This window comes from Equus quagga, chromosome 13 (genome assembly GCF_021613505.1).
Source record: "Equus quagga isolate Etosha38 chromosome 13, UCLA_HA_Equagga_1.0, whole genome shotgun sequence".
Classification (NCBI taxonomy): domain Eukaryota; kingdom Metazoa; phylum Chordata; class Mammalia; order Perissodactyla; family Equidae; genus Equus; species Equus quagga.
Window position 1 is genome coordinate 76739033 of NC_060279.1, and position 27168 is coordinate 76766200.

Here is a 27168-nt window from a genome sequence, read left to right on the forward strand (position 1 = left end):
AATACGATACACACGGAGAAGAGGACCTGGAGGGCACCAAGTCCAGTCCACCTTGGGCTCCACTTCATCCTCAGGCCCTCGGAGCACCCAGGGCCCTCGGTGGACCCGACGAGTCCTGCCTTGGGGCAGACTCAACTACCATGGACTGTGCCAGGCCAGGAGCCTTGCCCGCAGAACTTCACAGATCCTCTGAAATGCAATTATTTACAGATTTATTGATGGTCTCTGGCACGTTTTTCAGACAGCACTAAACATAGGATGCTATTCTGCTTTACAAGCCAACGCTAGTTTGAGCCAAAAGTTCCCTCCAGTCAGATTCAAGTGGGTGCTGCACTGGCACTTGTCACACTACTTTGAAAGCAAAAGACCACGGAGAACACAATTCTTGGCAATTTATTTCTAAGAAACGGCAAGTGATCAGATTTTGCATCCCATTCAAGGCCATCTTAAGCATTTTAAGGAGTAACGAATCAACATTATGAGGATAAAAATATTTGGGTATCCCCTGGGTTCTGAAGAGCATGGAAAGGAGGTCAGATGAACACTACCTACCTGCGAGCTGGCAGGGAGCACAAGCTGACATTCAGGCCTGCCTTCTACTACAGCAAAGCGCCACTGCTTAAGAGGCACCGAGCTGATGGAAAGCCTTAAGAAATGTCAATTAGTAAAACGGAAGTCTATTTTTAAATTCGGCTCTCTTCACTAACATTGCTAAGAATGTCCACAGGGTATAAAGATTAATGCCATGCTATTCTTCTTGCTTCCACTTACCATGATGTCATAAACCAGCTACTATGTAAGACAGATATAATGCTACAAAGGGGCAGTTTTGGAAGCAAATATTTTTCTTTCAAAGGCAAAACAAAAAAGGTAGGTCAGAAAAACTGAGAATTACTTTATGCAGGAACAATAGGTTTTCCAAGTACATCAATCAGAAAAATAAGCTATTAAAGCTAATTATATAAGGACTTTTTACACTGAGGCGGCTTAAAAATACCGGACCCCTGGAAAATTGACTTGCAAATGTAAATTACTCAAGATTTCTAAGTTGTTTTCTGTTCTAAATCTAATTTCATTAGAATTAGCAACATCGGTTTTCCTTAGCAAGCACAGTGCTTTTCGTTATTTGTGAAGTTCCTGCCTACTCTTCCACGTTTAGTATCCTCAGGTCTTAAAGGCAACCATGGTTAGAAACGGAAAATGATGTTTTTATATAAATTAATAATTTATTTGTCCTACTCAACTTGTCAAGGTTGGATGCTATGGAAGAGAGAAAAACGTCCAGCAGGGTGATTTTCAGCATGTGGCTGCTCTAAGGGATGGAGATTCCCCCCCACACATACCCTCTCCTCCAATCCCGTCAGATTTAAGAATTTCTTAATGTTTGGATGGACAGAGTTTTCAAAGTACAAACATACTCAGCGCTGCTCCTTTAAGTCTTGTCTGTAAAAAGGCAGTGCGCGCACACATTTCAGGTGGCTGTCTGACAGAATGGTTCTGACTTTTATCCCGGGCGGGGAAAAATGAGGCCTGTCCTCAGGGCCAGGGAGACGGGGCCTGGCACAGGGCCGGGGGCTCAGCTGAGGCTTCTGCTGTTTTTACAAGGATGCAGGAGCAAGCATCTGCACTTTGGAAATCTTTTTTTGTTTTTTCACAAATATACTCTTCCCTTCAAAGTATTTCATAGCCTTTCTTCTGAAAACGTAAGCCTGTGGCAGCCATGAAAAAAAACTTGGTTCTAGGCCGAAACTGGAGGATGGCACACATTCCCAGGAAGCTGGTGGGAGAATCCAGCATGAGAACCCCACAAAGAAGTGAAAATGAGTAAAAACAAGACTCTCTACGTGCTGGAGGTGATTCTTCTCCCTTTTTGAAACAAACACAAACCCGTCTAGAACGAGACTGTGCACTGCACTCCAGCTGTGAGGGGCCGGCACGGAGGTGGGAGAGCGAGCGAGAAGGCGCACTGATGCTCCATCCTTCGTTTGCTTCCTCACGTGAAACTACGTCAGCTTACAACGCGAAGGGGGAGAGGCAGAGGTGTCTGAAGAACAGGGAAGAGAGGATCTGTGGGTCCAGCACAGCACGTCTATTGGAAGCAATGTCTGCAATGTTTTCCTACTTGTTAAGAGAAGATGATGAACGCTGTGTCATAAGCCTTTTCAATGGATCACTCCAATTGTTACAAATTTCCTTCATGTAGTCAAAAACAAGACAGAGGAAAGGTACGGTTCTCTGAACTCTGCTTGAAATAATTCCTATGAAAAAGAAAAATGCAATGCTATCATAAAGCTTCCCCACCAATCTCCTATGATTGGGCTCAAAGCCTGGCCAAACGTTCCAAGCAGAAAAATGATGGCGCTCTCAGTCTGAGAAAGGCAATCCCCAGGTGACTTCACTCATACGTGGAACAGAAACAAGTACCGAGACAAAGAAAACAGTTCTGTGCTTACCGGGGGAAGGGAGTGGGGGGGCAGTGGGGGTGAAGGGGAGCACTCATGTGGTGACACTCAAGAAATAACGTACAACCGAAACCTCACAGTGATGTAAACTATTATGAACTCAATAAAAAAAATTGATAGCGCTCTGCAGGACTCAAGGAGTCTAAGTTTTGTTTTGCTTTTGTTGCTTCAAATACAAAATAAACAATTATTTTGAAGACACAGACAGACTAGAACCATCTGGACCATCATGTAAGTCATCTGGGAGTTAGGACCGACTCTTGCCGCTTTAAGGTCATCTTAGCACAGCTCCATTTCCCCTTTCTGACCCTGCAGGTTACAGGCTTTCTGGCTGACTGGGAAGACTACACTGTGCTCCCATCCAAGCTCCCATCACCGACGACGTTGTTTCTACCCTGAAGGATGACGGGTGCCCAGGCAGCAGTGGTGGTACCCCGCTGTGTTGAGCCGTGGCTGCTCTGTGGGCCTGACATGGTGAGGGCAGTGCAGTTCGCAGCCTCCCGACGGTGGAAGGCCGATGCACAGGCGTTCAGGCAGCGCTGGGCACCAGCACGCCACGCGCCTGCCCAGTCCTAGGACAGGAAGACAGTAACTCAAACAGGATGAAAACTCACAGACACTCTCATTCAGGTATAAGATGTGGGCTTTTTTTTTTTTTTTTAAGATCGTTTATAAGCCTTAAAAAGTATCCTCTGCAGATTATAAAAGGTTAGGTCAAACTGTTTAATAGGAACCATCTTGGACAAGCAGAAACACCTTTGATTTGGAGGCTGACAGCCAACATACAACTGGGAAGCCTCCACAGGGGGTCAGCCTGGACAGTCTGCACCTCTTCTAGACTCTGTGTTAAAAAGACGACTGACGGGACATTCTGCCCTCTTTCAAGCACATGCCACTTCTGAAAACTGTCAGCTTTCCATACAGGCTATGAGATATCTTATTTACATTTAAAAATAGCTATTCTTCTTCAGTGTAGCAGAAATGCCCAGACACCAGTCACTGAGGTCCCTCCCTAACACAGGTGCAAAACAGCTTTATTGATCTCTGGATTCGTCCAGTCATTGCGGATGTCATCCAGGTGGTTATCGAAATCCACGAGGGTCTCGTAGGACCGGCTGTCCAGGAGTGACGCTGAGATCCTCTGGGCCTCAGGCCAGTCTTCACAGTAATCACTATGATGTGAGACAGGAGAAATCAACCTCAGCGACAACAAGTAGCTTTTCAACAGAGTAAACAGAAACCCAGCCACACGCACAGTGGTATAAAGGAGAATAATGAATACCAGCAAACACGTACATTTTAAGGACACAAAGATGTACATAAAGAATGTAAAACATGTTTACGAAATGAAAGAGACACCCTCCAAATGAGATTCTGAAAAAGCTGGGAGACGACTGACTAATGCTTTCTGAGTGATTACAAATAAACTAAACCAAACCAAACCAAACGCCGGGAAGGAGGGTGTGGTTGGGGAGAGGAGCCCTGGGGTGGGGTGGGAAGGCCCTTGAGTAACTCTCAGGTTGTCTCTACTGCTCGGAAGCCCTGCAGGCCTCAGTCCTGAGCAGCTGAGCAATACGCATGATTTCTGTGAGGTTTGTACACTCCTCTGGAGAATATGCTAACTTAGAAACACAGAAGGTTGGGGTCTGCCTTCCTGCGGGAGCTGGGTGACCATGAACAGCCTCACACACACTGCACACAGGTGATTCTGAGAACATGGCACTCACTGGTGTGGGTCCCTGCACCGCCATTTGTTTTCGTGGTGTTCGTACACGTGGATCGTAGGTACCACGCAGTCCATCGTAAACTTAGTGTTGTCCACCTGCGCATGGGACAAAGGACACGCTTGTGAACAGAGCTAACAAAAAGCCAACAGCCAGCACCTTTCTGGAAGTCCTTAGGCACCACCTTGCAGTGTGCTGAAGCTGCAAATCTGACACAGACGAGTGCAGCCTAAGGTAAACCGTGTGTTACGCAGGATAAAAACTAAGTACTTCACTGTTTTCTTACAAAGGTGGAGCTTCCAAACATGACTTCTTCCCTCTCTGTTAGCATTCTGTCTGAACTGGGAGGACCTAACAAGGCTCGTGAGGTCAGCTGCCATCTACCTGACCCTTCCTTCCTCCCTACAGGCTTGCTGGCCATTCTTAGTCCACGGTTCTCACACGTGAGCCTCACCAGAACCACCAGGAAGCTTATTAAAACAGACTACTGAGCCCTGAGCATCTCTAGTTCCAACAGGCTCCCAGGTGATGTTGCTGACATGGGGACCCCACTTTGAGAGCTGCTGAACTCGAACGACTAGCCCTTTTGGAGATCCACGTGCTCTGTGCACACATGGCTGCAGTGGCACGCACACCACGGCCTGTGACTCAGCAATTTTCAGTCTGCAGGTGGGAGAAGACTGCACGACACGCCCACGGTCTGATGAAGTGTCCACAAAAAGGAAGATGGCTTATACAGTACAGTACCCCGCTGGCAAGAGAATGCTCCGTGGCCATCCTGTAAACAGAGAACATGATAGGCAGCCGGGAGGGACTCACCATGATGAGAGCGGTGTCGCTGAAGCCCTCGGCGATCCTGGAGGCCACCTTTTCTGCCACTTGGTTTGGACTGCAAAAGAAGAACCCGGGAGTTTACCACGTTCTGGTTAGTGCCATTCAACGCTGTCTACCTAAGGCATGGTTCACTAGCCACGATAAAGAGATCAACAGCAGCAATAAACTGCGTCTGTTTGTTACACCTGTTTCAAGCAGCTCTTGGTGACTGCCACCCCTGCCACAATGACGTGCTGAGGACACGTGCTGTAAGGGCACAGGGGAGCACAGTGCAAAGCAGGTCCTTGCCTTAGTTTACGAGGAGGCCCTTGCGGAGGGGATCTTGAGAAGCCGTCTTCTAAATGGCAAGGCTCCCTGGAACCCAGGGGAGAGCGCCACCCGCAGCCTGTGGACGGACTGCGCTGCTGAGCGCTCTCGCCCGCGCTGCGCCAAGCTCCCGGCGGGAAGCCTCCTGGACCTGCCTTCTCCATCTGCACACTTGCAAAGTGACTGACGGTCCACTTCTTAGCTGCTGGCAACCGAGTCACTTGCTTTTTCTGTTTTTTCAATTTTTAAAATTCCTAAGCCACTCCAAATTTTCTCTGTGCCTGCCTTCATCACCACCTTGCCAAATGACCACTTTCGACCTTAGGTCAATAAAGTGAGCTAGAGTGGCTCCCACATCACTCCCCCTGCACTACCCCTCCAGTTACTCTTCTATCCAGGCTCAGGAAAAGGCCTCCTCCCGCCCACAGGCCCACCCACTCTGACCTCCTCTTCAGGGCCTAATCTATATTTCCTCTCCTCTCAATGGCCCCAGCTCTGCTATCAAATCTGAGTCTTTTCCTTTGTAGGAAAAAAAATTATTTAACTGGTTCCCTCTACTCAATGTCCGACTTCTCCCCTCCCTTTCAACTCCATTTCTCAAGTTTCTTCAACAAGCTGGCGTCCACCCCGTACCTCCGTGGTCAGCACCCTTGAAGCCCACCAGCCACCCGCTGCCCTTCCGAGGCCTCCCACCGGCTCGCTACACCCAGGCAGGCGGCCTACTGCTCGTCTCTCCGGGGGAGGTCACCCTTCCCACTCTTCCTGTCTCTCAGCAGGTGTTTCGGTCTCTCCTTGCCTTGGCCTCCTTCATTCTCCCTGCCATCGTTGTGTTCATGCTATCTCCGTAGGCATGGGCTTCTAAAACTGCTTCCTAACTGGTCTCAACTTCTAGGCTTGTCTTATCTGATGTATCCTGAAAATTCTCTTTCGATCAATTTCCCTAAAATGAAACTTCCATCTTGTTCCCTGCCACTCACGAATGCCTGTAAGTTAAAAGTCCCGTCCTCAGCCTGGCAGATCCAGGCCCTTCTCTCTGTGGACTCTCAGGAGCAATCCCTTGTGTCTTTAATTTCAGTCTATATACCATCTCCCTCACGCCCCCTTCCCTCCTCACTCACACTGCTCCTTGTTTGGCATGCCTTTCGACACCAATCTCTGCTTAGTGAATTCCCTCCCATCTTTAATGCCCACAAAAACGCCATCCTCTCTGGGAGGCCCAGCAAAACTGCCCCAGATTGAGGTCCATCTGCCCCTTGTCTAAACTGAGTGTTTATTTCTAAAATGCTCTAACACTTAATGCTTAGCAGGCAGTTGTCTCTTTGTGTACCTTATTTTCCCTGTACAATTAGTCTCAGATTTCTGAAGCAGGAACTAAGCCATATATACTGAAATGGCCATAAAAATACACTGATTATTGTGAGTTTATTTAGCGAAACATACTATACAATTATCATCCTTGTGATTGAGCTGAAAAAATCTGATCAATGTTTTATGAAAATTATCTGATTATTCTATTTCACTTTCTAAACTGAGAGTTTATAGTGACGTGCTGATTGGACGTCTAGTATTGTGTTGAGAAGAATGAAACAACAACAAGAAGTCTAAAAGAGAGACGGCCCCAGGGATTCTCGTCCCTCAGGTCACCCCACGGAAAGCTCTCAGCGCAGCACTGGGTTTCCCGGGAGCTGGCTACGCCCAGCGCAAACGGGAGAGCAGGAGAGCTGCAGGAGACCGGCCTGTGCAGCCACCAATGCGGGGCACACGGCCCGCCTGCTCCGGTATCTGCCGGGCCTCACGCTCGCCCGCCTCAGGTGCAAAGGAGGAGCAGCAGCATTTGCTGGGGCGCGATCTTCTAGGGACTCGTGAAGCATGTGCCACGGAGAAACTTAGAGAAGTATCATCCTAATATTTAGGATTATCAGAGTAGTTGAGTGACTTTTATTGGGAAGGGGGTCAAGCAACATTCATTAAAAACAAAAACTACCATTTCCGACACCCAAGAACTCAAATTTGAAATTTATTCTCCTGAAGAAGTTAAAAAAAACCTTGTAGTTACTGAATTGCTGAAACATTTGAAAGAACTGCCGATTTCACTTTTTTGTATCATGTACTTCGTCTCAAATACTGACCCACCCTATTCCTACCCTGAGCATTCCCAATGACACTCCAAATGGAGCGCGGTCATATTATGACGTCAATCAGGACTTCGCTTCCTCCTAGGCTGGGTCGCCCCTTGTTCCTTGCAGTCAGATGCCAAACAAACCTGCAGGCGCCCTGGAGAGGGACAGCATTCTGTCAATCCTGCTGCCCAACCAGCAGGAGCCAGGCATTTGCTTCTGACTGAGGTCTTACACTGCGAAAAGCTTTTCACTGAGCATCTAACCTCAGGCCAGGGCACTGCGCCTGGCGCTGAAATCAACCCACCTGAGAAACTAATTAGGAAGCAAAACACCAGCAACTAGGGAAGGATATAGTAAAACTTGATGTAACAGCCGACGTCTAGGAAATGAATACAACAGTTAACAAATACCTTACATGTCTTTTCATAACATTAAAACACTGATTGATAAGTCAAACCATTATGCTATATACCTTAAACTTAGATAGCGATGTATGTCAACTGGGTCTCAATTAAACTGGGAAAAAAAACACAGACTGATCTTTTTGAGTAAAGTAATCATAGAACTGGTAATAGTACCAGCCCCTACTCTGAACCAAGCACCGAGCTAAATGCACTGGGTATCGCTTCACTCTGTCCTCACAGCCACTCTCCAAGGTATGAGCTCGTAGCTCCACTTCACAGATGGGACCACTGAGGCCAAGGAGTGAACCAGTAAGTCACCTAGGGTTTGAGTCCAAGTCCACTGGGTTCTGAAGCTCATGCTGTGAGACAGGGCTGATCAGCTGATACTTCTAAAAGAAGAGCAGGTGTTAGCCAGGTCTGGCTGCAGAGAGAAGGGAAGGTTTTTAGGTGTAAGCAGATTGTTGAAGGAGGAAGTTAGCGTGATCCTAGCTCCTGAGCTTCCAACTGTGTGGCCCCGGTGCAGGGGCTGTCTATGGCTGGAGTTTCTTCATCTGAGCGTCCTGTGAGGATCAGTGGGACACCACCAGCAAAGCCCAGGCAGGGCACGGGGTTAGTGACGGGAGGTCCACCGCTAACACAGTACCGGCACATTGAGGGGGTGGCTTAAATCCTGAAGTACGGCAGAGACTCCTCAGGAGGGACTATGGGGTTCCTGGGCACACTTCTCTCACTGGCCCCCCTCAGCATTTAATATTCTCTATGGGTCTGACAAATGGCTGGTCAGTAGGTACCTAACCATTGACATCAGTGGAGGAATGCAAAACCTCCTGAGCAGAGAAGGTGAAGGAACTGGGAAATTCAGAAGATATGAACAGCATGAAAATGGTGTCTGAGTAAGATAACTCTAGGCTGGGCTGGAATGAGGTCTGAAGAGATGCAGGAAGATGACGAGGCCATGAGCCAAATGAGGCATACTGACAAGAGCCTGTGCAGGTACATTTGGGCACCACAAATTTGGGCACCTGTGAGGCGTGGTTTTGGGGGGTGCCGAGGGCATAAAGGAAAGGGAGGTGTCTACACTCACTCGACAAGCTGGTGCCATTACCTCTTGCCTAGTCTCCTCTCCCTTCTGCAGGAGTAGCTGTGGGAAAGTACCGGTTGGTTCAGGAAAACCCTCCTTCCAAGGACGGCTCCCACTGCCAACAAAATGAAGCTGGAACCGTCTTGAAGCCCTTGCTGTGCCTCGCTCTACCTCCAGCCTCACTTCCTGGCATTGCGCTCTGTGCGCACCCCATGGTCCTGCCCCATTTCCACCTGGTGTCTTCATCACGCTGTCCCCTTCCAGAACGCTCCTCCCTTCCATCTCCACATCTGCACTTGAGAAGACCCTGCCCACTCTGAGCACCTAGTTCAAAGGAAGCTCTCCCTGAGGGTCCTGTGGTCAGGTCAGTGGACGGAATTCTTCCCTGCTCCTGTTGGCACAGCCACTGTCTCACATGTTGGCAGTATCTTCCATGTTCAATCCGGCAAGCTGAGGGCAAGGGCCAAGAGTCTTTAGCTTTGCTCAGTGCAGAGCTTGGCCTAGGGCAGGCACTGTGTGCCCAGTCAGTCCCTTTGATGGAATAAAGCCCAGGACTGACACAGGCCCCAGCAATAGGCTCTAGCTCAGAGGTGGAAATGCAGACACTGAGTCATCAATACAGGGGAGGCGGATGGACCAAATGGAGAGGAGGTCCTGGAAGGACTGGGGTTAACAAGAGGTGCACCTGAGGAGGAACTAGTGGCGCTCCTGGACTCGGACAGAGCACAGAGAGGCAGTGGGAGAAGCCAGAGAACCAGGGCCCAGACCGCGCCTGTGTGTTCTGTCCAGGGGCTTTCACAGGAGTCGTTGTGAGCCTGGCATTTTGCTGGTTACTCTGCCTCCCTCAGAGCCCCGACGGGACTCACTCAGTCCTCCAAGGGTAAAAGGGGTTTACGTCCTTGAGGTGCACTTGGCCCTCATCAGTGGTACCAATACTTGGTCACCAGTCTATTATATTTTTTCCAAAGATGCTACCGAGCTCAACCTCTTGCCTATGCTGAGCAAGTGGACATAACGCTAGGAGGCGCTCTGGTCCAGGGTCCTTCACTGCCTCCCCTAACTGCCCGGACACTGGCGTCAGTCGGCTCCATCTGACAAGGGAAAGTGTGTCAGGGCATCTCCGCGTGTCCTCCCGTTACATACCACGCAGCAGATGTCTCAGCTGCCCCTGCTTTTGGCTAGAGGAAATCAGAAGGAGGTCAGGGTACCGATTCCTCTGGGGCTCTCCCTGGGAGGCCACATCAGTATGGCTGCAGGGGGTGTCTCTTGATCAAAGGGCACTGTTCTTCTTGAGGTGGACTTTACCAAACTCTTTCCTCCCCATCCCTTCAGGCCCAGGGGAGTTACCAGTTTTTGTCACCAGCGGTGGGCTCCCGCACTACCCTCTGGTGAGTTCTCTTACACACCGCCCACACCTTTGGAAACAAGTCGCTTATTAAGCCCTTCTCCAATTATCCTAACTTCAGCGTGTCATCTGTTTTTCTGTTGGGACCGAGACTGACGCAGAAATGAGGCAAAGCTCTGAGCTTCGCGCATCAGCGAGAACCAAAGTGGGGGTTAATATCTGGATCAAAGGAGCCAGGGGCCAGCACGAAGGGAGCAGCAAACATGACATTTTCATCACAGTATCAGACCCTGAGAGCACCAAACCTAAAAGCTGTTTTATTTACCCAAACACAGCGTGGGTTCTCCCCTAGGCCCTGCCCTCCACCATTTCTAGTTTGGGAATGGGAAGCAACGCAGAGCTGAGAAATCAGAGGCCCCTGACTGTTGCTTTTAGTGTATGAATTCCTTTCAAGAAAAATAAAGAAGATAGAAGAGAGAATCTCGAAGTTAATCTAAAAGTTCAGCATCTGTTGTTTGGAATTGCCCACAGCACAGCTCCCCTCAAGTACTACGAGCGAGCACCGAGGGCGGGGCATTCTGTTCTCGGACTCCGCATCTTGAGTCTACAGAAGGTCCGAAAGCACATCAGAGATCGTCTCTGTCTGTCACATGATCATTTTTCAGACCATAGAGGGTTTCTGCATGGACATACCTGGCATCCTTTACTCGTTCATTAGCTTGATAATAACCAGCAATCACATAGCTATTATCTTTGCACCATGAATCAATCTGAAAGAGGAACAAAAATTGGAAAGAAAAGATGAATGATTTTCCCTTAAATATTAAGTCTCAATAAACACAGGAGACTCCTCCCCCCAAATGCTGGGACAAGACACGACATAATCCCTATATCCTTCTCCCCAGAAGAAAGGCTACAAGAATGAAACGGGTGTTCATGGAAAAAACGTCATCCCAGCTTGCTTTCCACGGTCCACGGGAGGCCAGAGAAAGCACAGATGAGCACGGGCCCCTTGCTCTCAGTGAGGGGGCATCTTCCCACAGATGAGGACCCTGTGATGGCCAGGAGGGGGTGGGGCTGGACATGAGGAATGACCTCCTCCCGCCGTCCAAGCAGAAGGCCCTAGTGTCGACAATTATTAACCAGGTGCAGAGCTGTGGGGAGGTGCGGGAGGGGAGACCATCCTTACCCACCTTCTCTTACAGTGTAAAGAAGCGAGGCATTCTGGGCCTTGAAAAATCCTTAAGACCAATTAAATCAATCCTTCACAGATAAACAAACCAAAGCTCAGAGGTTCTAAGTTTGCACAGCCAGGTAGCAGAGCCAGACTGCGAATCTAAGTCTCTTTGAAGACCAAGTCTTTTTATACTATATTTTCAGTATTCCTAGAAACATACCACGAAAAACCCTTCACAAAGGGATGTGGGGTAAACAGGCTCACACACACAAGTAGGCAGATGCAGGCAAGGATGAGTGAGTGAGTGAGACACAGACACACACACTCTTCACTCAATCCCCTGTGGCATGCTTTTAACTGAGAGTGTGGTGGCAGACTTTGAGAGTTTTTTGTCTGTTCTATAATGCCACTCTTTTCTCATCAGATTTAGCTTCCTGCAGGTCTAATGCCATTATTAAAAACAACAAAAGGTCACCCTAACTGTTCTACCATAACGGAATTTTAATAATACACTGCAATAAATTCTATTCTCAGTCTGCAGAAGAGGAAATAAAATTGATCCTTGCTTTTTTCACAGTGAATTAACTAGTTAAAATGTTTTTCCCTCTTTCTTTTTGTTAAAAACATATCCCCTTTGCTCTTTGTCTTAAATTCTAGTTTGGGCCTCCGACAGTCTCCTTTACAACTAAAAGCAGACATTCTAAGATGGTTACAGTCCAAGGTTCCCTGGCTCACATGAGGATTAGAATAATAATTCTGGCCTCTCAAGAGCTCACAAATTACCATACTGGGTCAAAATCAAGGCTCACTGAACCAATTAGATATTTTCGTCATCTACCCAAAAGATTAGGTCTACGTTTCAAAAATATTTACAATGGCTCTTTCACTGTAACTTTGCTGAAAATTATTCCCAAATTACTTACATCTGTTTTTTTTTTTAAAGATTGGCACCTGGGCTAACAACTGTTGCCAATCTTTTTTTTTTTTTTCTGCTTCATCTCCCCAAATCCCCCCTGTACACAGTTGTATATCTTAGTTGCAGGTCCTTCTAGTTGCGGGATGTGGTACGCCGCCTCAACGTGGCCTGACGAGCGGTCCCATGTCCGCGCCCAGGATCCGAACCCTGGGCCACCGCAGTGGAGGGCGTGAACTTAACCACTCGGCCACAGAGCTGGTCCCTACATTTTGTTTTTATCACCTCTTAAAGGCATGGCTTCTAAAAACTTTCTATTGTTTCTTATAGTAGCAATTTCTCTCATTTTTTCCTAAATGTATCTCCACGTAGCATCAAAGGGCATAACCTAGCTTTAAAATTTGGCATCTGGCCCCACTCCCTGAACTGAGACCCATACGGTTACCTCCCCTTTAGTGCGGCCCTCTCAGCCTTTGTTTCCAATCTAAGACCAGCATCTAGAGCATGTCCTCTCCTCTCTCAAGGTGACTCTCATCTCTGCCCACTTGGGAATCCCTCTCCTGGCTTTCCAGTGTGGGTTGTCCTTATATCCAGAGTCAGAACTAGAGATGGTATCCAAAGTTTGGCCATCGTCTTAGTTTCCTATTTCCCTTGTAACAAAGCACAAACTTGGTGGCTGAACACCGCAGAGTCTATTACCTTACAGGCCAGCAGTCTAAGATGGGTCTGCAGGGCCGACTCATTCAGGAGGCTCTAGGGGAGGGCCTGTTCCTCGTCTTTTCCAGCATCTAGAGGTCACCCACATTCCTTGGCTGGTGGTGCGTCCTCTGACCTCTGCTTCTGTCATCACTTCTCCTTCTCTGAGGATTACACTGGGTCCATCAGATAACCCAGGATAATCCCCGCATCTCAAGATCCATAACTTAATCTCATCTGCAAAGTCCCTTCTGCCATGTACGTTCTGAGGATTAGGATGTGGACATCCTGGGGGCTATTATTTAGCTGACTACAGCTACATTTAACATAGGGACAAGATAATTATTCGCTACTGACGATGTCCTGACCATCCCCAGCGGCAGTCTTTAGTGAGCAGTCTAAGCTGCTCCCAGATCCCTTTCCTGGGCTGAAGCAAGGGGGCAGGACTCATCTCCCAGCAAACATACATGTTGTCACCTTGTAGCTGCCCTAAGGGAGTACAGAAAACACGTGACGTGCAAGATGATTCTTGTGACAAACACTATACACAGCTCGACTTACACTTTACCTGAGGTGGGGCAAATTCCTATATGAAAAACCCCAAGGGTCTAATGAAATTCCAGCAGAAAAATAATGTCATGACCTTGAACTTCTGGTAGAACTGTCGTAAAAGTGAACCAGGTCTCAAAAGTTCTGGTTTGATTTTAGAAACTTGTGAATGACTCAAACAAGAATCACCAAGTTAACTGTATGGATGCCTATGATGGGCACACACAGCTTGTCCACAGCTGTCCAGATATACTTGCAACTGGCCACCAATTGAGGAATGGAGACCATGAAGGGGAGGAATGGAGAACCGACCAAGGGCTCCACACCAGCCACCAGAGTCCAGAGGTAGGGTGAACAAATTTTAATAAGGGAAAGAGTTTTCTTTGATAGTCTCAAAAATGGTACCAGACATCATCAGGCGAGAGTGAGTTCGAGTGGAGTAAAAGTCGGTATGTGGAAGGAGATGAGCAGTGTGGACGGAGGTGGGGTGGAGATGGGGCAAGCAGGTCTTAAGGGGCTTCAGAATCCTGCAGTAAGCCCAAACGGCTCACTCATGAGAAGCCCTAGTGGATTTAAGCGGCAGCTTGCACAGTGAAGGCACACAGCTCCCTCCCAAGCTGGGCAGGGCAAAGGCAAAAGAGCCGAGAAGTGAATCCACATCCCTCTTCTCTGCCTTGCTGCTATGACACCCTATTCCTGTCATGCATCTTGTCAACAATCAAAATGAAAATCAAAGTCCAGGACAGCAGTGAAACCTGGTGTCAACTTAGTAAAACTGACCGAATACAGGGCCCAAATTCCGCATGCGCTCATGCAGTTTCCTTCACTTTTCAGAGGGAAGGAAGGACACTCTGACCCTGGCATGAGCCTGCAGCCCTCTCTTCAATGGCATTTTTGGCTCATTCCATTCTAGACACGTAGAGCTACTAAAGGCGCTGGTTCAACCCCTTCACTCCCAGGTGGACTCTGCACACGGAAAGGAGTTCCTCTCAGCAAACTTGTTAACGTTTGCATGTGGGAGGCACTTTACAGTTTTCAAAGCACTGTCACCTATGTCCTGTAACTATACACCAACCATAACGAAGGCAAAGCAGTGAAGTGACAAGAGAGCCACTCTGCAAAGGGCATCACTCCCACGCTTGCCACGCCACGTACAAGTGGCACAAGTTGAGGGTGTCTGTGAGACTCCCTGTCTGAAGCGGCAAGCAGGCCCTGCAGTCAAAGGAGAGGGACTGCCGGCTTCGCTGAAAGAAAGGCTTCCCCAGCGGGCTGCGGATTTCTCTGTGGAACAGAAAGGAGCTGAGGAAAGAAGAGCTTTGGAGGCAAATGGGACAGGGACAGAGGGGGAAGAACCGAGCAACCATATCCTGCTCCCAGGCTAGTGCATGAATGTTCTGGAGATAAACAAGGGGCAGGAGGAGTTGGGGGAGAGCCAGAGGACAGCAGCTCATGCAAATGAGCACAGAGAAGGCACACAGGGAGGCAGCAGAAAGAATTCCGGACTGAAATCGTGGTGATCAGGACAACTGGCAAATAAGAAAGTCATCTGAGCAGAATGTAACCAACAGCTGCTCCACAGAACTAGGAAATCAATGAGAGGGGAAAAGGACAAAAAAGGCTTAGAGAAACAGCAGGTTCATGCCAATTTCCCTACCAACATGTTATGGGTTTTTGCTATTAGAAATAATTCCATCACTACCTACGTCAAAGGGTACAAGGATAACTAAGATAACAGGTATAAGTACTTAAAAAAAAATAAAAAGCACCCAGAAATGCAAGGATTTTTTTAAAATGGAAAATTATAATGAAAAGCCTTTCAAAGGAGTCTAATGTTGCCCTTTGATGGTCAGCATATCAAGTCAGCCTTTCCCACTTATCAAAAATAATTACAATATGAAACTCCCTAAATAGAAAAAAGCCCTGAGAATAAGGCCTCGTTGATACAGTTCATGGATTTAGATGCTTTATTAAAATTAATCTTCCTGGTCTGACATACTGGTAAATTATGGCTCCATACACTGAGATTTTTCATTGCCTTCAGGTTTTTATCATTAAGTTGCTGAGTCAAAACTTGAATGATAGAAACTTAAATACCTTAATTGTAATAAGAAATCTCCGGATGGACTCAAATTGCAAATTTTCCTTTATAACTTTACTCTGAAAGTTATTTAATTTGTACTCAATTGGCATCTTTTTCGTATTTGTCAAATGCTGAGGCTATAATTAAAAATTCTGGTCAATAAAAGAGAAGCCAGCATAAACCACCCCTGCTTGGCAAGGACAGAGCTTCAGCTCTTTGTTTTCTGGTGAAAAGAAGTCACGACAGTCTGGTTTGGACCCAACCAGCTCTCCGGGAGACTCGCTGAGCCCTGACGGGCATGTTTGGGGCATGCTGGAAGCTGAGCCTGGAGTGCAGAGTGTAGCGACTCGGTGGGGGGTGGGGGCAAGAGCACAAAGGGGCCTCATGCAGCACCCCCTCCCTCTTAAGCAGGAGGCAGCGGGCCTGTCTCGGTTCTGGAGGGTCCAGGTCCCCGTGGGGCAGCTCCCGTCCCCAGGTAACTGGTTTGGGAGGCAGTCCAGCTCCTCGGGGAAATTCATGTAAAGGTGAATTTTCCAATGTAGTTGTTTCTAGTTAGTATATTTAATTCTCTCAAGTACTGCGTTCACATCTCATAACAGGAGCATAACTCTTAACTCTACAAAAGTTACTTAAGAACGAGAAGAATTAGTAACATTTGACAATTCCAAGTGAGGTTCCAGTTTGTCTTTAACACGCTCTTAGATACTTCGGATAGGCTTTTATACGAATTTAAAGCAACACACCTTTTCCTCCTACTCTCCTGGCTACTCCTCGGCTGGCCTGCCAACAACTCTTCTTCCATTCACCCTGTCAAACCTAGAGTTCCTCAGGCTCCTGTCCACAGCGCTCTCCTCATTCCACACACTGTCCCAGCCAATATGACCTGCTCTCACAGCTTCAAAGGTCACTGAGAATTCGCTCCCAATCTGTATCTCCAGTCCATCCGTCTTCTGAGCTCCAGACTCATTTTTCAACTTTCAACACTAGGTTGTCTTCATCTGCCCTCAATGAATGGCACCACTGTCCTCCCAATGTGTAAGTCAGAAACCAAAGCACTGGCCATGTTTCCTTTTCCCTATGGCCACATACCATTAGTCACCGAGTCCTGAGGTTCTCCCTCCTGGTTCTCTCTGATCTGTCTCCCTCTCTGCGTCCACACTGCACTCAGTTTGCGCCACCTCTCTGCCTCCAGCCTTGGATGCACTCCTGTGTCCAACATCCTCTCTGCTGCAGGCTGGAGCAATCACTCCAAGACACGAATCTGGCCATGCAACTCTCCTCCAGCGGCTACACCCTGTCCTCATGCTGGTGCCCAAACTCCTTTCTACAGTGAAATCTGTCCACTGCTCACCTCTCTGTACCCCCAGTCCCTTTATATTCTAGTTCTTCCTCAAACACCACCCACCCCCCTTTTCTCCTGGCCTTTGCACATGATGATCCCTCTGCTTTGAACACTCTTCCTCTAACTCCCACCCCCCTTTTCTCCTGGCCTTTGCACATGCTGATCCCTCTACTTTGAACACTCTTCCTCTACCTCCCACCCCCGAGGTTACTATGGTTGGCCCACTGGGCCAGTACTCGCATGTCCATTTCTCTGAGCAGTCTGTCTTCCCTAACTCTGCAAGCCTGGGTTAGCTGACTTTTCCCTCAGACCCCTCACACTTTCTCAACCCCACATACGGCACTTACTCATCGGTATTGTGCTTGTCTGCTTGGTGCAAGTTCAACTGCTGTTTTGACTGTGTTTGATCCACAGTCATATCCCTCCCCCAGCACAGGCCTGGCACGACTGGAGAACTGAATAATCCTGCATTAATGCTACTGGCAAATCCGGGTCCCTGCAAGTGAATGCACTTCATGCCCAATCACCCTGCAATTCCCTTGGTAACAGAATAATTAAGACAGTTGGTTGAAAAGACTTGCATTAAAACATATGCATGCACACCCCAGTGCTGTTTTGGTACCAACAGCAAATTTCTTCAGGAGCTAACACGGTTGATTTTATAAATATCATCTACTTCTTACCTATCTCCTGCCCAGAGCCGACATGAAGAAATTCACACAATGAGTCAGTTTCACAGGCTCTCAAAGCTGTGCCCAGTAACCTTAGGCCAGGAGCCTTTGCCCAAAGGCACTTCCTGCTCACCAAGAATTTACATAGATGTCACAATCAGGTAAGTTATGAAATGGATTCATTTTACTTGGTGGGAGGTATAGAGAATTTCCACCTCCACCTTCTCACACGTGGCTGCTTTTCGCAAGAATTAACTCATGTTTTTTCAGCATCATAGTTTATACTTAAGTGAAAAACAGGACCTGAGCTCAGGTACTGAGGCAGGTCTGAGGCTACAGCCTACTTCTCCCTAAGGTGGCGACAACTCCTTGGAGTTCATAGGTGGTCTTTTTCCCTTCACTGACCACCAAACCTCACAAACCACCGCCTAGAATTCCATTCCCGGCCAGCTCACCTGCACGCTAACCTCTCCCCGCGCCGGACTTGGTAAAGCAGTCACTGCCAGCAGACACAGAAGAGCGTGGTGGACAGAAGGCACGTGTGCTTCCCCTTTTTAGTTTGACAGAAAGTCTTTAGCTTCCACAACCATAGGAGCCCTCTTACAAGTCACTAACCACTAACAGGCACAGACAAATCTCCTAGCACAGCCCTCGTGCACCTCCAAGCAGAGAGCGCCCGTGATGTCAACGCTACTCCCTAACCGCGTCTCCCCTCTGGGGTCCCGGCGTCCCGACACCGAAGAACCGCAGCCTGACCCCCCGGCGGAGAAGGAACCTGCGCGAGCACCAAACTCCGGCGCTGAGGTCCCGGCACAGCAGCACTTCCCGCGGCTCCACACCCCAGATACAAACGCTGTTGAATCATCACCCGGCTAGCGATCGTGGCTTCGGGCTTGTTGCTATAAAGGCTACCGGTTTGAGAAAAATCAGTGCGTTATTCGTCGCCTAAATCGCCTCTAAAAACATCCCCGGCGGTGCAGGTCGCTCGGTCGGCCGCTGCGGCTAGAGCTGCCGTCCGCGGAAGCTCACCGGGGGCCAGGTACGGCTCCGCGCGCCCCCGGGGGTCCCCCCGTCCACCGTCACGGCGACCTCGGGGGTGGGCTCTGAGCTCTTGCCAGCTGGGACTGCGTGGAAGCCACTGTCCTCTCCCGCGCTTACCAGGGTAAGGGCCACCTCCAGCATGGGGGCGAGGGCCAGGGTGCCGTGGAAGAGGGGGATACAGTCCACGAAGAGGGTGTGGTGGGCGCCCGGGCCGCCCAGGGGGACGTGCTCCTTGCGCGGCTTCTGCTTCTCGGCCACCAGCAGTCCGTTGACGGCGCAGTGCGGGTATTTGGCGCCGTGCAGCACCATCTTGCAGTAGGCCTGGGTGGTCAGCTTCACCCCGGGCATGCTGAGCCCGGGATGGCCCCGGAGGCCCCGGGCGCCGGCGGAGGCCCGGCCGCGCTGCCCGGCCGCGCGGAGCCTCCGCGGAGAAGGGAGACGAGTTGGCGGTTGTGTGGCGCGGCCCAGCGGCGGGCGGAGGCCCCGACCGGCCCGGCTCGGCCCCTCGGACGCCCGCTCCGGCCCAGAAGAAGCCGACGCGGCCGCCTCACACTCCACTCGCGGTCCTCGCCAGGCGCCGCCGGAAAGCGGTGCCTCAGCGCCCGCCGGAAAGCAGCCCGACCCGGCCTTTTACGACGTTCGCGACGCTCCCTCACTTCCGCTCGGTGACCTCCGGCGCGGCCGGGCGCGGGGTGGAGTCCGCCTGGATCCCGTGGTGCTCCGCGGCGGGCCTCGCTCTCTTCCGGTCGCGGGCAGCCGGGGCGTAGAGGGCGGTCGCGGCGGGAGAGGTGGGCAGCGGCGGTGCGGCGGCAGGTGAGGCAGGCTGTGGACGGTCAGCGCCGCGAGGCCGGGCAGGGTCGGGGGCCGGGAGCCATCGGGTCTGCGTGCCTGCAGCCCTGCGACCCGGAGCCAGCGGGAAGCGGCAGTTGGGCCTCGGCGCCCGGTGACATTGGGGCCGGCCCCCGGGGGCTCGGGGCTCGGGGACCGCCGTGTCGCGGCCCATGTGCCGCCCAGAAGCCCCTGGCACGGTTCCTTCTGCTGTGCCGCGGCCGCAGGCTGGCCTCGGGCTGTGACCTTGGAGCGCCCGCTGGCCGAGGGCGCGGGCCCGCGGGGCAGGTCACCCCTGGGCGCGGCGTGTGCGCCACCGGCTTGGGGTAACGGGCTCCCGGAGGGGCGCTCGGGGTCAGACCCCGCAGGGCCGGGCCGGGCTGGGCCGGTGAGTTGAGAAGCGAGAGGGCCGGGTACCGCACTGATGTCATGCTTCTGTTGCTTCTGCCCCTAGTCGGGGATGTTTTGCGAATGCGTTCGGGGTCATGTTCATCATCAGCAGTGCCTGGGAGGATGCAGTTTTAAAGGAAGGGTAGGGAGGTCTGAGCAGGAAGGGCCCAGGTGAGAATAGGTCATCCAGGTCGTCCGTTCCCGCAGGGATTGGAGGTGGACCAGGGCCGTATTTGCAGGCTTTCTGCCTGATTTCCCCTTCCTATCCTATGCGCATATTAGCTTTATAACCGGGTACTCAGTTGAATGCGGTGCATGCCGCAGTCCCTGTGAGCTGTTAACCTTTCCCCTCCAAACAGTGGGGCTCATCATCACAGCACAGTGCTTTACCGTTTCTAGTTTTTTCAGAGTCTGTTTACTAATTTTTTTTCTCCTTGTTTTTTAAGAAAGCCTATTTTCTGCTAATTGCCTGGAGTGTATACATCGTGGCACTTGGTTTATAAGGAAGCTCTGTAAAAACGTGCTGAGTGCTAAGAAAAACCTCATCGTAGGTGGTTTTGTGAGTTCAGAGTCAGTAATGAAGAACGGATCATTTATGTTGGGGAGTAGACAACAAAAGAATTGCATTGACTTCCAGAATGCACTGGGGCAAAAAGAAGAATCATGCCCAGTAGGTGTTTGCTCTCATTCATGGAGAAGGTGTACGTTTTTGTCTTTCAGAATGTTGGCTACCAGAGTATTTAGCCTAATTGGCAAGCGAGCAATTTCCACCTCGGTGTGTGTACGAGCACACGGTAAGTGTCACTTTTCTTTAAGGCTGAGCTAATTTTGTTTTGCTGCTTCTGTATGTGAGGCCCTGTGCTGGAGTTTCAAAGCAGATGGCTAAGATGCTGATTCTGCTGTTGCGCTGTGAGGGGAGGTGTAGGTGTGTTAACCCAGCATAGTTCTAGAGTTAAGCATATTTATGAGTCATTGACTATGAGTCTAGATCTTTGCTTGTACTGACATTTTCCCCCTTTTCCTTCCCTTCCCATTTTTTTAGGTTCAAGTTCTACCCCTTTCAAGAGCTCTTCTACACCATTACCTGCCTTTAAAGATCTCCCCTCCCTCTAAAAAAAACCTCCCAGTCACTTACCTTCAATACCGTTTCCATTACTGGGGCAATTGGAGGGAAGGAGCTTGGACTTCCGAGCCTGAGCTGGGTTCAATCGCATTTCTCTCTTGGACTAGCTACTTAAGTGTAAGAATCTGTTTTCTCACCTGAAATATATGGAAAGAACTTAGTTCACTATGGCAAGTTTAGTTTTGCATTTATCAAACATCATCTTGGTACCAGACGCTGTTAGGCATTGAGAATAAAAAGAGTATAAGGTGTGGAGTCTTTCCACAAGGATGTTTGCAATCTAGAGAGGGACCGATACATGAAGACAGTGTGTCAGTAAGAGAAGGCCCCTGAGGAGAAGCATTGAGCCTGGCCTGGGGCTCAGGGGGGCTTCTGGAGGACAGACTTTGCTATACTGAAGGACTTACAGGCTGAACCTCCCATTTGCGAGGGGAACGGCACTGCAGAGGGAGGGAAAGCAAGAGGACACAACAGGAATCAGCATCGCAGGTCGTTCCTGAGGGGTCGAGTGCAAGGCTTGATGGCGATGAAGATGGAGACCAAGGTTTATGTATCTAGGGGCTCAGTAACCAGGAACTAGGGTTACCTGAACTGCTTGATGTGTGAATTTCCCTTGAAATTGTGTCTTTGATTGGCGATACTGTTGTCTTACATTTCTTTGTATTCGTTCTGTTGCCCAGGACAACACCATGGACACAGACTCTAAAACAGATCATTCTAGTTAGAGTATTGTTGAAATATATGTTAGTTTAAGTGAGTAAGCGATAAAGATTTGTTGTTTAGTTAAAACATATGTGAAGAAACCCTCCTTCATTAAAAGCCTAGGCTTTGCTGGCTTATTTTCTTAGCTTTTTATTTACTTTGTTTGAGGTATAATTTACAGAAAGTAAAACTTATCTTTTCTGGGTGTAGTGTTCTGTGGATTTTGGTAAGCTCACACAGTGTGTAACAATGACCCCAGTCACGACATACTAATCTCCATCACCCCCGAAACTTCCTTCTTGTCCCTTTGGTCATTCTGATCTTTCTGAGAAGCCAGCTTCTGTCTCTTTGTAGTGGCTGTGACTTATTGTTAGGTATTGTTTTTGGCTGAGAATTAAGATCAAGTCAGTCCTTTCTTGAAACCTAGTGGCTTCTCCTGCCTAGAGTAAGGTCTGCATCTGGCCTTTCTGATGTCTTCACATCATACTCAGAAAAGCCAACAACCACCCACACCAGCCCCCGGCGCGCGCACTTCCCAGCCCCCGGGGTATGTTGTTCCTCAGATGCGTAGGGCTGCTGCCTCCTGCTTCAGAGCTCCGGAGTTGTGGCTGGCTGCTGCTTTCTGGTCATCGCCCTCAGTGCAGACATTACTTAGAACAGCCTTTCCTGACCCCCTGTCCTAAAGATGCCCCTGCCCTGCATCATCCCACGCCATGTTTCCTTAGAGTGGTGGCGTACCGTGGGTTTCCTGACCCCCTGTCCTAAAGATGCCCCTGCCCTGCGTCATCCCACGCCATGTTTCCTTAGAGTGGTGACGTACCGTGGGTTTGCACACATGTTTGAGTCTTGTCTGTCTGCCTCTAGAGTACAAGCTTTTTGAGGCCACGGGCCTTGCCCCTCGTATTCAGCGCTGTCTCCAGCACACAGTTGGCAGATGGAGAGAACTGTCGTCCGCTAGACAAGTCTGATGGAGTGCTGTTGGTGGCCACTGTTGTCGGTTTGGATATTTGTGCAGTGACACATCTGATTGAGGGGAAGCTCAGATTCACCAGATTTCCTCAGCAGAGGCTCAGCCAGAAATCCGTCCAGGTTGTGGAGAGAAATGACAAAACATTCACTAGGATGCAAAGTCTTTGCTTCTCTCTGTTTTTAAAAGGAATGTTTGGTATTTGCCAAGGGTCCAGGCCCAAAGTACTGAGCAACCCCTGGCAGCCCTGAAACCATGAATTGGCCATTCTTGTTCTCGAAAATGCAGTTTTGTGCTCCAAAGTTGTAAACCTTTACCTCTTCGTAACAGCTTTATTGACAGGTAATTCACATGACATACCTTCACCCATTTAAAGTGTACATTTCAATGGTTTTTTAGTATATTCACTGAGTTGTGCCGTTATCACCACAATCAACTTTAGAACATTGTCATCATTCCAATTTACATCTATTTTTAATAATTCATGTGTAAGCTGAGTGCTGGTATACACCATTCTTTTTAGTCCACTCATCATTTTAATCTGAAAATTTTAAAATATGGAAGTAATTCTAGCCACTTTCCCCTCAAATCCTTTTGGGATAAGGGTCAAGTATAAATAAATAAGGGTGCTAGTCATTTGCGTGGCAAAGATAAGCATCTAGAGAAGTTATACTACTTTCCTTAAGGCTTGATGTTTTCTGTCACTATTGTTAACATGATTTGGGAGATTTTAATCCTCGGGACTAAACTAGTGGAGGTGAAGCGTTTCTGCAGGTAGCCTGTGTTCGCCAGTTTGGAACACAAAGACTTGCAGACGTAGGATAGAGTTGAACAAACAGCTTTTAGCAGTGGGAAAACCCAAAATAAAAATTAAGATATTGTCTTCTGCTGTCTGAACTTTTTTCCTCTTTACTTGAGTAATACATGAGTACATGCTCATTTTAAGGCACTAAAATTTCTATGTCTGAGCAGAAATGCCCATTTTGTCCTTCGGCTTCCCACTGATAGCGTCGTGTGTTTACTTTGCCGGGAGTTTTGTGTGTGAGTTACATATACGTGTGAGTAAGTAGACATGATTTATGTTTTTAAGCAGAAAAACCAGAAACCCTGATATTGTTCCTGCCTTGTCGAGTCCACGGTTGTCCTTCCGTTTTGAGCCTGTGGCTCTGCCTCTTCTTTATGTTGTGACTTGCCTCCTGCGTCTGCCACACACATTCCTCCTCATCCCCTTCCTCTGCTCTCCTTTTGCCTTTTCTCCAGAGCGCCCATTTCCTAGCATGCTCTGTAATCTGTGCGTCTGGATGTCTGTTGTTTGTTTCCCACTCCTGGCGTGCGAGCACTAGCGGGCAGGAGTCTGCTTGTGTCCCTGCTGATCCCAGGTGTCTGGAGCACGCTCAGCATGTACTGGGCGCTCGGGAAACCCTTGTTGAACAGATGAGCGCCTGCTCCGTGACGCACCTTTCTCAGGAGCTGGCTCAGTCTCTGAGGCCGCCCTCTCTTGGACACAGGTGGTCTGGGTTTTTGCTGTAGTAAACAGTGCCGCAGTAACCATCTTTCTGAACTTGGAACACTTTTTTCTTTTTTTTTTTTAAAAGATTTTATTTTTTTCCTTTTTCTCCCCAGAGCCCCCCAGTACATAGTTGTATATTCTTAGTTGTGGGTCCTTCTAGTTGTGGCATGTGGGATGCTGCCTCAGCGTGGTTTGATGAGCAGTGCCATGTCCCCGCCCAGGATTAAGAACTGATGAAACCCTGGGCTGCCTGCAGCGGAGCGCACGAACTTAACCACTTGGCTACGGGGCCAGCCCCTGGAACACTTTTTTCTTTTGCAAGTGTTATATTGTTTTTCTTCTTCCTCACTAGTTCGAGTCCCTCGCAGAAGGGCCTTGTTTAGTCTAGTCCCCAGGCCGGGGCAGGGAACGCCGAGAGGCCTTGGGTGGCCTCTGTGTGAGTACTGTCGGTTGTGGGAAGTGCTGCCTCTGTCAGCTGTTGGCCCCGGCAGGTTTTTGTTTTGCTCTGAAGAGGAGTGCTGCTGTTAGCCATCTACCCCTCATCCTCACCCTGCTGTCTGGGCCATGCAGGACAAGCCTGCTCCCTGTTCACACGACTGTCCTTCCGCTGGTTGGAACAGTGGCCGCAGCCCCTGCGATGACTGAGGTTTTCAGGGTGTACATACCTGTACTTATTTCGGTTTTTAGAAGTACCAGCTTGTTTGTAATGGAGCTTCTGTGAACTTGCAAATGTTTGTCCACTGTGTTTTAGGAAGCGTTGTGAAGAGTGAGGACTTTGCTCTCCCGAGTTACGTCGACCGGCGGGACTACCCCTTGCCCGATGTGGCCCACGTTAAGAGCCTTTCCGCCAGCCAGAAGGCCTTGAAAGAAAAGGAGAAGGCCCCCTGGAGCAGCCTCTCCATTGAGGAGAAAGTTGAACGTGGGTATCGCGGGGAAGCGGGCCCACAGTGAGGGAGTTTCTGCTGTAGCTCGGGAGTGCTGCCAGAGACCAGCACGCTTGGGAGGGTCTGTGTGTTGTGTTTCTGTACTCTGCCAGCTGACTGGACCTCTGCCCGGGCCCCTTTGTCTCTGCTTCTGGGGCTGCAGCCCCCGGGGAGGAGCGTGGACGTGGACGCAGAGCAGCCGTGTGTGGGTCAGGAGAGTGCGGAGTGTGTGGGTGCAGCTTCTCAGTGCCTGCTGGGTAGGACGGGTTTACTGTGGATTATTCACGGAAGAGCAGCAAACACTGTCAGGTAGGAGAGGGTATGCAAGCAAGGAGATTAAGTGAGACCCACACCGTAATCTCAAGAAGAAGGGATTTCACTGGGTTTTTGCACCCAAAGCAAACTCCATGCATTTTCTTCCCTCCCTCACCCCTTACATGCATGTGTGAGAGAGCACGTGCACGAGCCTGTCACGGCCTTAGGCCTGCGTCGTATGCCTCACTCCGTGTTTTATCCCTTAGCTGAGTTGTTGTGGGACAAAGGGTGGAGTGCTGTGGAGGAGGGAGCTTTTTGTCCCTATAGGTCTTTCTGCCTGCAAACGACTGTCCTTTCTGTTCTTAGTATATCGCATTAAGTTCAACGAGAGCTTTGCTGAAATGAATAGGGGCACGAACGAGTGGAAGACAGTTGTGGGCGCTGCCATGTTCTTCATCGGCTTCACTGCTCTCCTTCTGATCTGGGAGAAGCACTATGGTAAGTAGAGAGGAGAGGGGACTGCGGCCTGCAGTGGGTCTCAGGTCTCAGCCGCACCAGAGCTGGATGGAGCCAGCGCAGCTCCATCTCTCAGTGGCTGGGAGTGGGCTGCAGGGTGGTCTTCACACGAGATGGGCACCTCCCTCCTGGGCTCCATCCCAGAACTGTTTCCCAGGTTTGGGAAACTGGCTCGCATTAGCCGAGTGGCGTGAGCCGGAATCTGATTTACTCACAGTGCGCCGTGCTTGGTGGGGAACGACTTCCCTGCTTTGTACAGCACCCTGCGTTTCCAGTGGTGGTTTGTCTGGTCACTAGTCTTTTATCAAGAGATAGTATAGTGAAGGTTAGGTCAAGGAAAAGGGAACTCTGACTTGTCAGAGGGCTGTTTGAACTGTATGGGGACTGCATCTCGATAACCAGGATTCTGGGTCTCCAGACCCAGAAGTTTTCTGCTTTCACAGTGTTAGCGTTGTCTGCTCATTCTAGCATGGCCTCTCCTGGGTTCTTCCTGTCCAGGCAGAGTAGGTATCTTCCCATTCTGGGTAGGTGTCATCCTGTCCTGTGGATTGATTGTGGACACGGGTTAGTAATGTCTGCCTATTAGATCTTTTCCCAAGTCCCCTTTGGCTCTGTCTGTCTTCCACACTGGCCTCTAGACCTCATTATTTACATCCTATAGAGAAGGCCTTCTGCTTTTAGCTCTGGTATTATATTGCTAATTATGAACAAAGGAGTAATTTGTAAATGTCAAGGTTGTCTGCCCAGAATTCAAAACCAGTGTGTCTGTGGGTGTTGGTGTTGAGTGGCAGGTGGCTGCGCTGACCTGGTTGCCAGTGTGTTGGGGATGACCTGCCCCACGTAACACATTGGCTTAGCAACGACTTGTCGAGATAGTGGCCTCACGAGACTGTTTGGACTGCAGTGTACGGCCCGGTCCCACACACCTTTGAAGAGGAGTGGGTGGCCAAGCAGACCAAGAGGATGCTCGACATGAAGGTCAGCCCGATCCAGGGCTTCTCTGCCAAGTGGGACTACGACAAGAACGAGTGGAAGAAATAAGCACCCGCCGTTCCATATCTGAGCCTCACCTCGCTCTGTCACCTCCATGCAGCTCAGCATATATTTACTGGAAACCGTCACGTCGTGTACCAGTGCTAATAAATGAGCAGTTTACGTGAAATCCTTTGTGGCTGATTCTTTGATAACTAAATGGAGGTGTCTGTTATT

General features: G+C 49.6%; 2 protein-coding genes across 2 annotated transcripts; one reads left to right on the plus strand and one right to left on the minus strand.

Moving 5' to 3' along the window:
* Positions 1-377: 377 nt before the first annotated feature.
* EMC8 (ER membrane protein complex subunit 8) lies at positions 378-19348 on the minus strand. The gene is made up of 5 exons (XM_046682226.1): positions 18863-19348; positions 10970-11046; positions 5006-5075; positions 4190-4284; positions 378-3634 (listed from the first exon to the last, which is right to left on the minus strand). The coding sequence occupies exons 1-5, from the start codon at positions 19091-19093 to the stop codon at positions 3475-3477; spliced, it is 633 nt and encodes a 210-aa protein (XP_046538182.1). The 5' UTR covers positions 19094-19348; the 3' UTR covers positions 378-3474.
* A 77-nt stretch (positions 19349-19425) lies between these two features.
* LOC124250417 (cytochrome c oxidase subunit 4 isoform 1, mitochondrial) lies at positions 19426-27121 on the plus strand. The gene is made up of 5 exons (XM_046682227.1): positions 19426-19558; positions 20684-20757; positions 25017-25184; positions 25810-25941; positions 26864-27121. Exons 2-5 carry the CDS (start codon positions 20685-20687, stop codon positions 26998-27000), a joined length of 510 nt encoding a protein of 169 aa, XP_046538183.1. The 5' UTR covers positions 19426-19558; position 20684; the 3' UTR covers positions 27001-27121.
* The last annotated feature ends 47 nt before the right edge of the window (positions 27122-27168 follow it).

Excerpts from the sequence above, each read along its gene's own strand:
- LOC124250417 (XM_046682227.1), top strand. The coding sequence starts at position 20,685 with ATGTTGGCTACCAGAGTATTTAGCCTAATTGGCAAGCGAGCAATTTCC. Across the intron at positions 25,185-25,809 it reads CATTGAGGAGAAAGTTGAAC|TATATCGCATTAAGTTCAAC; the intron begins GTGGGTATCGCG and ends TTCTGTTCTTAG. Across the intron at positions 25,942-26,863 it reads GATCTGGGAGAAGCACTATG|TGTACGGCCCGGTCCCACAC; the intron begins GTAAGTAGAGAG and ends TTTGGACTGCAG.
- EMC8 (XM_046682226.1), bottom strand. The coding sequence starts at position 19,093 with ATGCCCGGGGTGAAGCTGACCACCCAGGCCTACTGCAAGATGGTGCTG. Across the intron at positions 4,285-5,005 it reads GCGACACCGCTCTCATCATG|GTGGACAACACTAAGTTTAC; the intron begins GTGAGTCCCTCC and ends TCCCATGCGCAG. Across the intron at positions 3,635-4,189 it reads CGGTGCAGGGACCCACACCA|TGATTACTGTGAAGACTGGC; the intron begins GTGAGTGCCATG and ends CTCACATCATAG.